This window comes from Poromitra crassiceps (assembly GCF_964638095.1).
Source record: "Poromitra crassiceps genome assembly, chromosome: 11".
NCBI lineage: Eukaryota > Metazoa > Chordata > Actinopteri > Beryciformes > Melamphaidae > Poromitra > Poromitra crassiceps.
This window is the reverse complement of record NC_139643.1, coordinates 50,085,311-50,100,310: the sequence shown is the minus strand read 5'-3', so window position 1 is coordinate 50,100,310 and position 15,000 is coordinate 50,085,311. Positions and strand designations below refer to the sequence as shown.

Here is a 15,000-nt window from a genome sequence, read left to right as displayed (position 1 = left end):
CGTCACCCTACTACAGTAGTGACATCACCCTACAGTAGTGACGTCACTTGTTCTGACCTCTCTGCATCCTGACCTTCCTCTCTCCACAGGCACGCTGCAGGAAAAGCTTATAGCCCTCAAAATACACTGGAGGGACAGAAGACTCCCTCAGTTAATGAAATATTGTTGGCCTGTGGTTCTCTAACCTCCAAAAGTTGGTAGTTTATTATTGTTAATATTATTTTCGATTATAGATTATATTGTAAGCAATAGCGATAGGCCGGGGGGGGGGGCAGGTTATTCTGAAGATGTAATTGACATGTATGGGTTTGAGAAAAGTGATGAAAGAAGAAGAGGAAGAACCAGTTCATTTTCTGTGACCTCAATGCTCATTTTCGGCTGTGACCAGCAACACCCACAACATCTAAAAGCATTTCCTCTGCATGAGTGTGAACCTGGTGACTGAGCTCTGCAGACCTTAAGGACTGCTGTGCCACTGAGTCATAGGCTACAACACAATACAAACTACAACCAAATCTTCAAAATCAGGACTTATCAAGGACAAACCTATAAAACATACAAACAGGACTTAACCCGATGTCACTGAGATATCTTTATCATTAGATACAACTTCTTTATCCAAACAAGATGAAGGTGTTGGTTTTGCTGCTGCTTCTCTGTCACGATGCATCTCCAAGTAAGATCAAATTTAAAATCTTTCCTATGCAGTTGTTATAACTGAAGTTTGATTAGTAGACTGATATCATGTTAAGATTAATTATATTCACATGTGCTTTTAAGTTTATGAACGTGAATGCATTTTAATTTCAATAATTTAAGGTAAATGGAGATTTCATACTGTATGAATTATTTTCTATAGCCTGTTGATGCTTTCAGATGATCACACTCTTGACTCACATCACATAGTATTATTTCATCTGACAATGTCCACTTACCACCAGCATTTTAGACCTCAACACACACACACACACACACACACACACACACACACACACACACACACACACACACACACACACACACACACACACACACAGGTTTTTATAAATCTCACAAGCTGCTGTGGCTCAATGCTCTGCTCTGTCGCTGTAAAGTCGTTCAAATCTCTAATAGTTTTCAAGAGTGCATTGAATTCAGTGTGATTTGGCTACATGAACAGAGATGGGAATTCTTTCTTGTGTTGTTAGTTTACAAATGTATTTAAAGATGTAAATCAAAACCTGAGTTCCTTTCTTGTTTGTCCCATAGTGACTCACTCCCTGAAGTATTTCCAGACTGCATCCTCTGGAGTCACAAACTTCCCAGAGTTTGTGGTTGTTTGGTTTGTTGATGAAGTTCAGGTGTATCACTGTGACAGCAACACCAAGAGAGCAGAACCCAAACAGGACTGGATGATCAACGCAACAGCATATGACCTACAGTACTGGAAGAGGGCGACTGAGACGTGTCTGAAGAACCAGCAGATCTTCAAATACCATATTGAGCTCATAAAGAAGCTCTTTCACCAAACTGGAGGTTTGTTTATGTTACACACATCACACGCGCACACGCACACGCACACGCACACACACACACACACACACACACACACACACACACACACACACACACACACACACACACACACACACACACAACTACGACTACTTGATGCTCGTCTGGTGTATATTACTGATAGTCCATCCCATAATAACCAACAGAGATTTCTCTCTCTCTCTCTCTCTCTCTCTCTCTCTCTCAGGTGTCCACACCCTCCTGAAGATGAGTGGTTGTGAATGGGATGATGAGACAGGAGAAGTGAATAGTTTTCAACAGGAAGGTTATGATGGAGAAGACTGGCTGGTATTGGACATGAAGACATGGACATATGTGGCTGCAAAACCAGAGGCTGTCATCACCACAGAGAGCTGGAATAATAACAAAGCTCACTTAGCAGAGAGGAAGACGTTTTATTCACATACCTGCATTGCTGACCTGAAGTGGTATGTGTCCTATGGGAAGAGCACTCTGCAGAGAACAGGTAGAGTCACATGACATGATGTAGTTTCATCAACACAACAATGTTCATCTGTCTCTTCTGTTTCTAATGTACAGAAACATGACAGTGAATATCAACCAACATATAGACACACACACACACACACACACACACACACACACACACACACACACACACACACACACAACATACAACCGTACTGTTTTTTGTTTACACATATCTTTCTGTCTTCCTCTCTCCCTTCTGTTTCTGTCTTTGTCATTCTATCTCTCTCCCCCTCCTCTTTATCTCTCTCCCTCTTTCTCATCCCCTGACCCCCCCCCCCCCCTCTCTCTCTCTCTCTCCAGTTCTTCCCTCGATCTCTCTCCTCCAGAAGTCTCCCTCCTCTCCAGTCACCTGCCATGCTACAGGTTTCTACCCGGACAGAGTCATGTTGTTCTGGACCAGAGATGGACAGAAGCTTCCGGACCTTCAGGATAAGGGAGAGATCCTCCCCAACCACGATGGAACCTTCCAGACGAGCATTCAGCTGAACATTTCACCAGTCAAACCTGAAGACTGGGGGAAATACGAGTGTGTGTTTCAGCTCGCTGGTGTCGAGGAGGACATCATCACCAAACTGGACCCAGCAGTGATCAAGACCAACAACCCAGGTAAGAGAGCAGAGTTGATGGAGGAGGAGAGACACATTTAGTTGACTTCTTACAGCTGACTTGCAGTATTTGAATGTATTAATTCAGCTCTTCAAAGAAAAAGACACTCAAGCAGTGAGCGCCGTTCTTGTTCTACCTTCTGTCATGTTTTGTCTCTAAACAATGTCTCTCCAGTGGAGCAGGCAGTAAAGACACCTTTGAGGTTACAAAGGTCCAGGGTTCTAATCCCCAGGTGGCCAAGTCCTACTTACCATAGGTTGCAGTATCACATGTCTACTTCTCCCTTTATAGTTAGTTTCTCCTCGCTAAACTACAGGCGTTTGGCTCAGTAGGAAGTTTGGCAGTTGTGAACAACTCCTGTGACTGCAATGACAAGATTAACTTGACAGAAGTCAAACTAAAGCTAAGACTCCATGTCTGAACTTCACAACATGTCAGTTTTGTCATTTTACCTTCCGGAATGTTTGGTCTGTTTGTCTTTTCAAATTGTGCTTAGACCCCTTAATTGCCACTTGCAGCTATATTTAACTATTACATGGTGAATCTGGGTCTAAGTGTTTCAAGCGTATATTAATTAAGTTAAAATCTGCCTAGTTAAAGGTATAAAAAAACTTTAAAAACATAACAGAATGTTTTTCACCTCTTCCTCCAACAACAGCAACAACAACAACCACTCCTCCAGCTGACCTGCCTGCAACAACAACCAGAGCTGATTCCTCCTCTCCAACTGAGACAAGTAAGACAATGCACATGCTGTAAAAACATTGTCATATTATTCACAATGTAAAATGTTTTATTCATTTATTAGCCTACAGGACGAAGGAGGAGCCCGGCCTGGAGTCACGCACAGGGCCTAGACCAGCGATCCCCAAAGTCCGGACTCCGGTCCGCATCCGGACCCAGACGCCATCCTATCCGGACCGAGCCCTATAACCTACAAATCATTGAGAATTGTTACATTTCACCAAGCTTTTCTTTTTTAACCGGCACGTGCTTTTCTACCCTTTACGGTACTGGTTTAATCTGCCAGGAAGCGCATAGACCAATGCATGCGCTGTAAATCATCACACGTGATGCTACTCAGCCAATCAAATATCCGATTCGATTCTGCCTGTTCCAGTTGGTTCCAGTGCTGCAGGCGAGAGATTGTCAGTGACACGGAGATATGAGAGAGATATAAGTCAATTCACATGGCGTGCTCAAAAGAAACGAGTAGACCGCAAAAACAAAGATTTCGTTTTAATCCGGAGCAGGCAGACTCAGATGTTCATTCATTGTTCTCACGGGCAGTTCAAAACCAGGCAGTATGTATCATGTGAAGTGCGATGCGATCCTAACCTGTCTGTGAAAGCGCCACACGAGCAAACACACTCAAATCCAGACTGAGGGCACACTCACACATTCACTGCCCAACGGCATGTGACGTTTGTATTGCGAACGATCGACAGACAGACAGACAGACAGGCAGATAGATACACTGAGATAGATAGATAGATAGATAGATAGATAGGGAGCTCACTTCTCAAGAGAAAAGGTGGAGTTAAGGGAAGAAAAGAAGATTTTCTTTCTCAAATTAAAACACTTTTAAGATGCGCATTTTCCCAAAGCACTCTGTTGTATGTTATTTTTAAATGCAGCCATTATTTTACTTAAAATGAGAAAATAACATGTATTTATTATTAGTGTAGGCTAGTTATTTATAATTAATCCAGTTAAATATGAAATCAAAATAAACATTGTTGATGTTTATTTTGATTTAACAGTCAGTCGTTGACTACATACAGACATTGTACCATTAGGCTACTGCAATTGAAGTAGCCTAAGTTCAATGGCACTGAATCATAACGCAAGCTACTGTACGTTACAATGTTCCGGACCTTCGCTTGAGGACATTTTCTCTAACTGGACCTCTATGAATTTTAATTGAGTGCCCCTGGCCTAGACCCTCCATGCACCGAAGGCATTACAATACTGCGGTGTAGCACTAACTCTATTGCAGCGGATTGGGCGTGATCAACCCTTCCGCTGGCAACGTTGCAGACAGAGTAGGAAGGCTGATCCGTGAGCGGCTGCTGCTGGGATGCGGGTCGGGGTCTTAATCGGCCTCGGCTGGGTCTACTGGGCGAGGGTGTATGATGTTGAGAGACCCGAAACACCTTATGACCCCAGTTAACATCACTGATGACGCGTCCCAGCGCATGCTGTAGTATTTTAAACTGAGTAGAAATGTCATATTTTTAGACAAATTTACAGTAACACAAGAGATTTGTAGTTTAGGATGTGTTGAAAATTGTAACATTGTTTCTATGTATGAGTTAAAGTCCCTGGAAACCAAAATCCACAAAAACGTTCTAACTATTAAATTTAGGGTCTTATGTGAGTAATTGTGTGCCTCAGAAAGTATGTTGACATTACTTTCAACCCTAACACCAAAAATCAACACTTTTCTACAAGGTCTGGACTCCCATTTCCTCATTGAAGAGAGCGGTGCGCGCGGTGCTAAAATGCATGATCTTATCACGTCATAAGATTTAATCGAATCACACACACGCACGCACGCGCGCGCGCGCACACACGCACACACTGACACACACACAGTAGCGCTGTTCACTTGCAGCGCAGAGATCTCTTCCTCTCTGTCAGTAGGCTATGCACCGAGCAACGTGCGAACACACACACACACACACACACACACACACACACACACACACACACACACACACACACACACACACACACACACACACACACACTCCATCTCTCTTTCCTTCTCTCTCTCTCTCCTTCTCTGAGAGAGAGGTCTCCTCCGAGCAGGTCTCCTCCTCCGAGAGAGAGAGACCTGCTGCAGACGGGACACGCCCACACAGTCCGCAGGAGAAAATACACTCTAAAATCTAATTGATTCTCATGACTTTTGCCATGACTGTCAAACCTAAATTTATATACTTTGCGACGTTCATCATCATTCAAATTTGGCTGGTGGCTTATTAACATAGGTTCCTGTGATGTGATTAACCTCAAAATGCTAAATAATAAAAAAATATTTCTGGTTTCCAGGGACTTTAAGCTATATGGATCAGCTGTCAGAAAACATCTGGCCAGGATTTCCAATTTGTCTCCCCTTTAGTTGATTATACCAAACTCTTCAATATTGACATAAAATAAGATGATTTTCTAATTTTTATTATTCCTTTCATCTTTTTGGCCCTGCAACCCCTGCTTCTCTCTCAATCTCTCCCCTCTTCCCCACTCTCCCTCTATCTCTCTCGCCCAGGTGACTTTCTGGTCGTGACTGTGTGTGTGACTGTTGTGGTTTTGGTGCTGCTGACTGTCAGTCTGCTGCTGCTCTACAGATGGAAGAGAAAGAGGGAAAGTGATGGTAAGTTAACCTGTCTCTCCTTCAGCGCTACTTCAACACCCCCCCCCCCCCCACACACACACACACACACACACACACACACACACACATAAAACCTTTGTACTGTCTGTTCCACAGGTTCGAACACCAGGGGAAACTCAGACAGCATAAACCTGCAGGTGAATTGCTTTAACTCTTATCTGTTTATTCTAATAGTTAGTTTCCACCATTGACAGTATAATATATGGACATCATATCAGCTCCCAAAAAGTGAAGCCAAAACATCTCTGGTGGCTCGCTGCAATATATCTCATAAATCCCGCCCCTTCATGTTAGCGGATGGGACACGAGCCAAACTAAATAATCAACATGTCAAATACATTTTCTCCAAAGATGGTTTCTGTCATTTTGTGTGTAGTTCTTATCACGCTGACGTATGTTCAAGTGCTCATTTTTTCAGATAAGTTTGTTTTTAATTAGTTAAGGTTTTGGGGGAAATAAACTCTGGCTGCAGAGCTTTTCTGCACCTTGCAGCCGCCTCTCTTTGCTTTTAAGGAGGAAATGAGCTGGTGCTCAGAAAACACTACATAGCCTAATAGATGTAGGATGGAAGATGGAGGACTGTTTCCATAACTACTGCTGGTGTGCTGTCCTGGCTTGTCACCTTGCTGAACTTGATATTATTTTTTACAGAATGTCACCTATGCAAACTGGCCTCCAGCCTCCAGATCCCAGCCAGACCCCAACTACCAGAACCTCCATCCAGCCACCATAGATCAGAACCAAACATCCTCTACTCTGCAGCCAGACTCCACCTACCTGAGCCTCCATCCAGCCACCATGGATCAGAACAAACATACTCTACTCTACAGCAGACTCCACCTACCTGAGCCTCCATCCAGCCACCATGGATCAGAACCAAACATACTCTACTCTACCTGGCCACTTTTAAGGTCTTTTCAGACCAAAAGCAAATAATCAGTGCAAATAAATTGCATGGCGATTAAAAACAAACAAACAAACAAACAAACAAACAACTTTTATCTCAATGGGGGCTATTCACACCAAATAAAAATGTGCTGTGTGGATTATTCCCCCCTGATTTGGTGTGAATAGTCCCATAGAGATAAATGTGTTTATTGTTCGTTTGTTTGTTTGTTTGTTTGTTTTTGCCGTGCAATTTATTCACACAGGATTATTCTCTTTTGTTCTAAAAATACTTTGAGCCTGATATATTAGGGTGGGCTGGTAGACTTGGGCGGTCAAGAGGTTTGAGAAGCGGACTTTCCCGAAGGTTGCTGGAGGGGGGGGGGGGGGGGGGGGGGGGGGGGGGGGGGGGGGGGGGGGGGGGGGGGGGGGGGGGGGGATAAATAGTATTCTATTCTGGATAAAAAACCAAACTTATCAGGACAAGTCCATTAGCCTATTTCACAACCACCCAAATCAGTGTCTAAAAGGCAGGAAGTAAAACACAGGCGCAAAGAAGGTCCTGTTTGCTCTTCCTCTAAATAAATAAATAATACGGCATGACACCAGGGGTTTCCCAGAGCCGCAGCTCCGCCTGCTATTGGGGTGGGATCAGCAAGCTGTGCCATCACTGGACAGGTGACCTGTCAATCACGCTCAAATCAATCTTTTCTTTATTTTCTTCCTTTATCTGTGCCAATTGCCAACAGCTGATTTCCTAAATGTGTCAGTTGGACCTGGATTGTATTTTAACACCTTTGTATATAGTTGTGATACTGAAAGGTACATATTTTGTAAATTGTGCTTCATTTGGTTGGTGTGTGGATGAATGTTGCTTTATTGTAGTTTCACTCCACTCTGTGTACAGTATGTGACCAGGGAGTGTGACTGGGTCCAGGTCTAGAGGAGTGAAGGTATGACCACTTTACAACACACCTGTTATGGGCTCTGTGATGAAAGGAGTCTATTGTTTTGCCATGAATATCATCACTCATTTAATTTGTAATAAAGGACAAAGTAAAGAGAGAGAAAACTCCTCGAGGTACAACACCCTCAAACTGTGATCAGGAAAGTGTTGGAGAAGCACACGACGTGTGACAGAAATGTCATCAATTTTGAATTATTGGGAACTGAAAATCTGGACAGAGGAAGGTGTATTGATGCATCTCCATGACTCAAAGACTTATCATTGAGGTGGCAAAGCCTTCACTCCCTCAAGCTTTGACTTTTTATTATGAAAGATATGTACATATTAATCTCTTTGTGTAAATGTTTCTATTTGATATTTAATATTATTGATGTTTGTCCAGAGTACCTGTTTCAAAATAGCCCATTGCCACAAAAGGACATGCCATGGTGGTCGCAGTAATAATGGTGGTTGTTGTTTGTTTGCACTCAGAGTCCAACAAGATGTCAAATGCAGAGAATCCACAGATTCCAACAGTATCAGTCTGATCACTCTTACGAGCAAAACTCACTGAACTAGCAGACGAAGAACAACACTTACTGTCGCGACTCGTGAGGGCGGAGGTACTAGAGTACTTTGAACATCTGTATTTTATATTGTATGCTTCTTGACCTGCAGTACTTACCTTTTACATTGATCTTACTATGTTTATTAATGTTATGGCACTGAACACCAAAGTAAATTCCTTGTAGCCTGTGTGTAAACTTACTTGGCAATAAAGAAATTTCTGATTCTGATTTACAGACGTCTATCAGAGGAGACGATGGCTGGAAGAGTTTTTTTTTTAATAACAATCTACTGTAGAATATTGTGATCCATGTGTGTGCAGAAAACAAGGAACCAACTTTTCTTTTTTTACGAGCAGAGGCTATAATGTTCAGCAAAATCGTTTTATTTCCTCGTTGGTCTGTAAGTTGACTTTTGCAATCGGCTTGTTGTTCAAAATACTACAGTAGTGATGTCACCCTACAGTAGTGACGTCATCCTGCTACAGTAGTGATGTCACCCTACAGTAGGGCAGTGGTTCTCAAACTTTTTCACATCAAGGACCCATAAACTGACACAAATTAGACCACACCCCCAGTTACAGTAATATGATTTTGTCCCATGCAGGGTCCCCCATCTAACACAATTGTTGCTCTTAGATGTTTTATTACAAGAAGTCATATATTCTGTCCTTGTGTTACTTGGATGAAATAGTGAAACTAAATTATCCCCCTTTTTGCTGGGGACCGCCTGGATCCCGCTCAAGGAGCCCTGGGGGTCCCCGGACCATACTTTGAGAAGCTGCCCTAGGGCACCACAATGTGGTAATCTGGGCCGTAGACACACACATAGAGAGGGTAACAGCGATAGAGGGGTGGTCCTCACCTCTCTCTGCCTGGGCCCACCCACTGAATCAGCGGTGCCTGCCCTGAAATATTGTTGGCGTGTGGTTTTCTAACCCCCAAAAGTTGGTAGTTTATTATTGTTAATATTATTTTAGATTATAAATTATGTGCGCAATAGCCTATGATACATTTGGGGAAATGGAATGTTATTCTGAAGATGTAATTTAGTACATGGGTTTGAGAAAAGTTAAAAATGAAGAAGAGGAAGAACCTCAAACTGCTCAGGTCTTTAACCACTTCATTTTCTGTGACATCAATGCTCGTTTTCAGCTGTGACCAGCAACACCCACAACTTCTAAAATAATTTGCCCTACATGAGCAGTTTGATGGTGTGAGCTTGGTGACAAAAATACTGTGACTGAGCTCTGCAGACCTTAAACTGTGCATGTGTGTGTGTGTGTGTGCATGTGTGTGTGTGTGTGCATGTTTTACCGGGTGTGGGTTTGGGATTGTGTGAGAGCCCTTATGTGTATGTGTATGTATTTGTAAATGTTACTGTTGTTCATTGTTTTGTATCGTTGGATTGTTTTTTATTATTATTACTATTGCTATTATTATTATTATTATTATTACTATTACTATTATTATTATTATGGTTGTTGTTGGTATTATTGTTATTGTTATTACTATTATTGTTATTATTACTACTATTAATATTACTGTACTATCTATATTATATATATATTGTTTTGTTAAAATATTGTTAATTTATATGTTTTGTGCGTGTGGACACCCTCGAAAACTAGATGGTGCATCTCCCGGGGTTTATCCGCCAATAAAGGTTTGAAATAAAAAACCAGTCCTCCATCTCTCTGCCAGGCTCAACAGAGCCATGTGCTCTTCTTCTCCACTTGGATCGGATGCAAAGTGAATGTTCTTCTAATTCATAGTGATGTACAGGTACACGTTAGGGATGGGCATCGAATTTCGAATTTTCGAATAATCGTTGTTATTATCAAGGTCGACTTTTATTATTGAAATTCGAAATTCGAAAAAAAAAAAAAAATTTTTTTTTTTTTTTTTTTTTTTTTTTTTGAGTGAAATGTTGCATTGTCTCCCCTGATTCTAAGTACCGGTATAGTCAAATCGCTATAAGCATTTTAAGCAAGGTTTATGGAAAAATGAATGGCGGATGAAATCCCATGAAGAGGGAGAGGGGGTGACTTTGGCACCCCTTTGGCACTCAGACCTGAGCCTACTAAATATTTAATGAACCACAACCACTCATGATTGTCAAAACTGTTTTTTATTTTCGAAAATGTCAATGTAAAAAAAATTAAAAATGTAAAAAAAAAAAAAAATTTTTTTTTTTTTTTTTTTTTACATTTTTTTATTTATTTTCGAAATTCGAATTAAATTCGAATTTGGCCAGCGAATTTCGAATAGTGTTTTTGCTAGAAATGCCCATCCCTAGTACACGTACACTAAACAGCAGTGAGGGGACAAGTGAAAAGGCGGATGTAACTCCTATTTGTCACAGGCTGATGGGAAACAGCAGTCAACTCCTGCCAGCCCCATCAGGAAGCAGGCCAGACGGGTGGCTGGAGGTTGACTGAAGGTTGGAGGTGGGTGGCGTGGCAGTGATGGGTTAACCTTACAACATCACAATCACACGACATATCCTCTTTTTGATACCGCTCCAATCTATTGGTTTGAATCCGAACCACCAGTAGTTCGCACCAATCAGCATCCAGAGGCAGCGATACGGGCGGGATTTACAGTACGTGTGACAACCACAGTGAGAAGCAGAAGCCTATGAATATAGACGTGATAGACAGATGGTTCATCCAATCACCTGGTAGGCTTTTCTTTTTTTAAAGTGCCTGCCCCTTGAAACGGGTTCCCGAGCAACTTCCCAGATGGTTACTGTGATACAAGAGCCGAGTGTTTGGATCTGATTGGTTGGAAGTTAATAGGTGGGTGGAGAAGTGTTCGGTCTCCTCGTTGAACTTTCCGAAACCCCCGTTTAAAAATGTGCCTCACACGCCTGCTTAGCTCATATCTGTTTCCAGGCACATCGGATGTTCTGCTCATTCATTCCTCCCCCTCTGTCTCTCCATCTCTCCATCTATCTCTAACAGAGTCAGTGGCAGTGGTGTTCAGACCATACATCACCCACCTCCTGTCATCTGGCATGTGTTATCTGTGAGTCATATGGCACGGCATGGCAAAGGCCATCTCTCCGTATGGCTGATATAATGAACCTGTGATTTGCAGTCACAGTCTCGTCAAATCTATTCAGTCACATTTGCATCGCATTTCTGCTTTTTCAACATACTGTAGGTCAACATATCTACATCATCTTATATCATGTAAGAGTCTGAAAGCGTTTTATTGTTATTGTACGTTGTGATTGAATCAGCGGTATCTGTAAATGTCCTTATTTGTTTTCATCTGGGTTGTAATTTCCATAGGATTTGATGTGATCTGTTTAGGTGATCACCTACTGTATGTAGAAACCTGGCATCAGTGTTAGAGGAGCATAATCCATTATATATGATGGATTATAATGGATTTTGACAGCGTTAAAAAGAGGCAACCTCCCAGATTACGCGCGTGTGTGTGTGTGTGTGTGTGTGTGTCTGTGTGTGTATGTGTCACTCTGTGTGCGTGAGTTTCTGCTTCCGTGCACCACGGTTATTGTTCACAGTCCAATTGATGCGAGAACGGAGTTGGAGCTGATCGATTGTAGGTCCAGACAACATTTTGGATAATAATACTAATACTAATGATAATGATAATGATAATGATAATGATAATGATAATGATAATGATAATGATAATAATAATAATAATAAATAGGTGCATATGAGACGTTGTCGGATTGTAAATAATGATGGAAGGGGCGGGACGTCCGCTCTACAGTGGAAACCCTGGGATATGGGCTGTCTGTTAGACTGATAGACTCTGTGCTGCCAGATTGTGACGTGTATAACGCTGATACACATGTCTATAACAAACACAGTCTCACAGAAAATTGTAACATAGCAACGTTTTGGACCAACGTTGCTATGTACAATTTCGGGCTCGAAAATTGTAAAATGGTAACATTCTGAGATTTTAGGGTTAGGTTAGGGTAGGCGGAGGGGTTAGAAACAGAAAATCTCCGTCAACCATGCCAAACCACACCCACCCCTGTAGAAACGTATGTTACCATTTTACAATTTCGGAGGCGAAAATTGTAACATAGCAACGTTGGTCCACAAACGTTGCTATTTTACAATTTTTTTGAACGTGACATATTTTGGTTCAGAAAGGTGATATTCTACGTATCCGGGGATTTGCAGAAACATACAATCTCAACATTTTATTCTATGGAAAAAAAAACATGCACTCTCTCCTCTTCACAATTAGACAAGCACGTGTGCACACACACACACACACACACACACACGCAAGCAAGCACGCACACGCACACGCACACACACACACAAAGAGTAAACCTTTAACACTGTATTTCTCACTCTATCACATTACAAAAACCCCACATACACATAATTATTTTCTCATACTTACACACACAGAAGCGGTGCATATTAGAATTCAAGCATACAGTATACAGTACAGAAACATAAATATTCCCCTACACAAACACGCACGCACGCACACACGCACACACCCACCCACCTAACCCACACACACACACACACACACACACACACACACACACAAACACACACACACACACACACACACACACACACACACACACACACACACACACACACACACACACACACAGCCTCTGTGCCCGTGCCAGGTGCAGCTGCATGAGGAGCGGGCTATTTCAGGCTGCTGCAGCCAGATTGAATTAAGCCGGATTAATCCCTGTAGGAATTTGTGTCATTCTTCCAAGCAACACTAAATCCAAAATCAAATTATACTGCCCTCCCCCCCCCCACCCCCGCTGCTGCAAGCAGCACCATCTACTGCCCCCCCCCCCACCACCACCCCCACCCACTACTGTATCAGCCATGTATGTGTGTGTATTGTAATATTTCCACTCCTTCGCTTGTCTTGTTCTCCCTCTCTCTCCACTCACCTATCCGTCCGTTTCTTGTCTCCCACTCTCTCCCTCCGCCCCGCCCTGTTTTCCCTCTCCAGCTGTGACTGATGTGTGGACAGTTCATTGATAGTGACACATCCCCTAAACTCACTATAGAGAAATCGTTGAGATGAAAGTGGACCTTGGATATTGGACGGTCATTGGGTCCAATGAACTCTGTTTAGGCCCGGTAGTGATGGCGTGAGAGCGAGGCAGAGTGGGTATCGGAAATTGGAATTCAAATCACCCTGCAGGTCCAACCCACCAATCAGGAGAGAGGGGGAGAGAGAGAGAGAGAGAGAGAGAGAGAGAGAGAGAGAGAGAGAGAGAGATATGTGTGGGTGTCGTTGGGTCTACTCACTCAGCAGTTTGTCCTATAGCAGTGATTCTCAAACTTTTATTTTTATTTTATTTTTTTAATATCAAGGTCCCTTTTGTCTCTCGGACCCGAGTCTGTGAGTGTTTACTGTTAGACTTTTTAGATTTTTGTACGATTTTGTCCAGAATCCCAAGACGGTCTGTATTGTAGATAGAGAGATAACAGTGAAGCTATGATCGAAACAGTCATTTGTCCTGCATTCTAGGTCCTCTAATTGTGTTCAATTGTTAAACTGAACCCAATTGTTTACAAGAAATTAACAATTGATCAATTTGCTCGGAGACCCACCTGACACCCCCTCAAGGGCTGCTGGCGGTCCCTGGACCGCACGTTGAGAACCACTGGCATAGCGAGGCTGAGTGGGCTTTGGATGTAAGTCACACTAACTGCAGACTGACCCACGGCAGCACTCTCATCTGGCAAATGTTCATCTGCAATCCTCAGAACCACTTTACAAAATCTCCTGATGAGAATTCAAGAGGCGCCTTCTCTCACCGACCCACTCCGATTTGTTTGACTCAGAGCCATGTAATATATAGCAAGAGTCGCGACATCTCCATTCACTCCAATGGACCAGTTTTTTAACATTGCAAAAGGAACTTTTGGCAAAAAGGAACTAAGGTTCTGGATTAAGACGCGCTGTGGACTTGCAGCAGTATGAACCGTTTGTGATCTACTGTACCTTGAAAGGGTAAGACGTTTAAATAATCAAACTGCACACAGGTAATAGGCTACAGTAATGTAGGCCTACAAGTGTCAAACAGGAGGACAGAACGGTCCGTTTCTGCAGAGCTCGTTAGTTCAGCACTCTGGACGGCGCAGCGCTTATCCTTGCATACAGTCGATGGCGTGGACACGTCTCTGTCCGTGGTGCTGATCGCTGGTCGTTCCTTATTGGTTTCCACACACACACAAAAACATCACAGGTGTTTGAAGTAAGCAGTGCAGGTCTGCAGGTCCCACCATTCTCCTCCACCCACCTCTCCCCTCTCACTGTGAGCGCACGTGTGCGCCTGTTTTCGAGACGCTCTCATCCATAGCGTGCCAAAGTCTCGCCAATGGGGAAATGAGTTAATTCTCCATTCATTTCCAGATGTTTCTTAAACTGTGCGTGTGTGAGTGCATGTGCGTGCATACGTGCGTGTTTTACCGGCTTTGAAACGCTATCAACCTCCAGACGAGATGCTCTCCCTCTCTCTCTCATCTCTCTCTCTCTATGCCTATGTCTTTGTCTGTGCAGAC

General features: G+C 42.8%; 1 protein-coding gene across 1 annotated transcript in view; it reads left to right on the top strand.

The window, feature by feature from the left end:
- LOC310785088 (class I histocompatibility antigen, F10 alpha chain-like) overlaps positions 1-2,908 on the top strand; it is a gene marked incomplete at both ends in the record, with an annotated part of 12,613 nt that extends 9,705 nt beyond the window's left edge. The window contains 4 exons of the mRNA XM_083646075.1: positions 1,249-1,515; positions 1,742-1,890; positions 2,355-2,572; positions 2,827-2,908. Coding sequence (XP_083502201.1) covers positions 1,249-1,515; positions 1,742-1,890; positions 2,355-2,572; positions 2,827-2,908 — 716 coding nt within the window. The remainder of the gene's footprint in view (positions 1-1,248; positions 1,516-1,741; positions 1,891-2,354; positions 2,573-2,826) is intronic.
- Between the last annotated feature and the right edge of the window lie 12,092 nt (positions 2,909-15,000).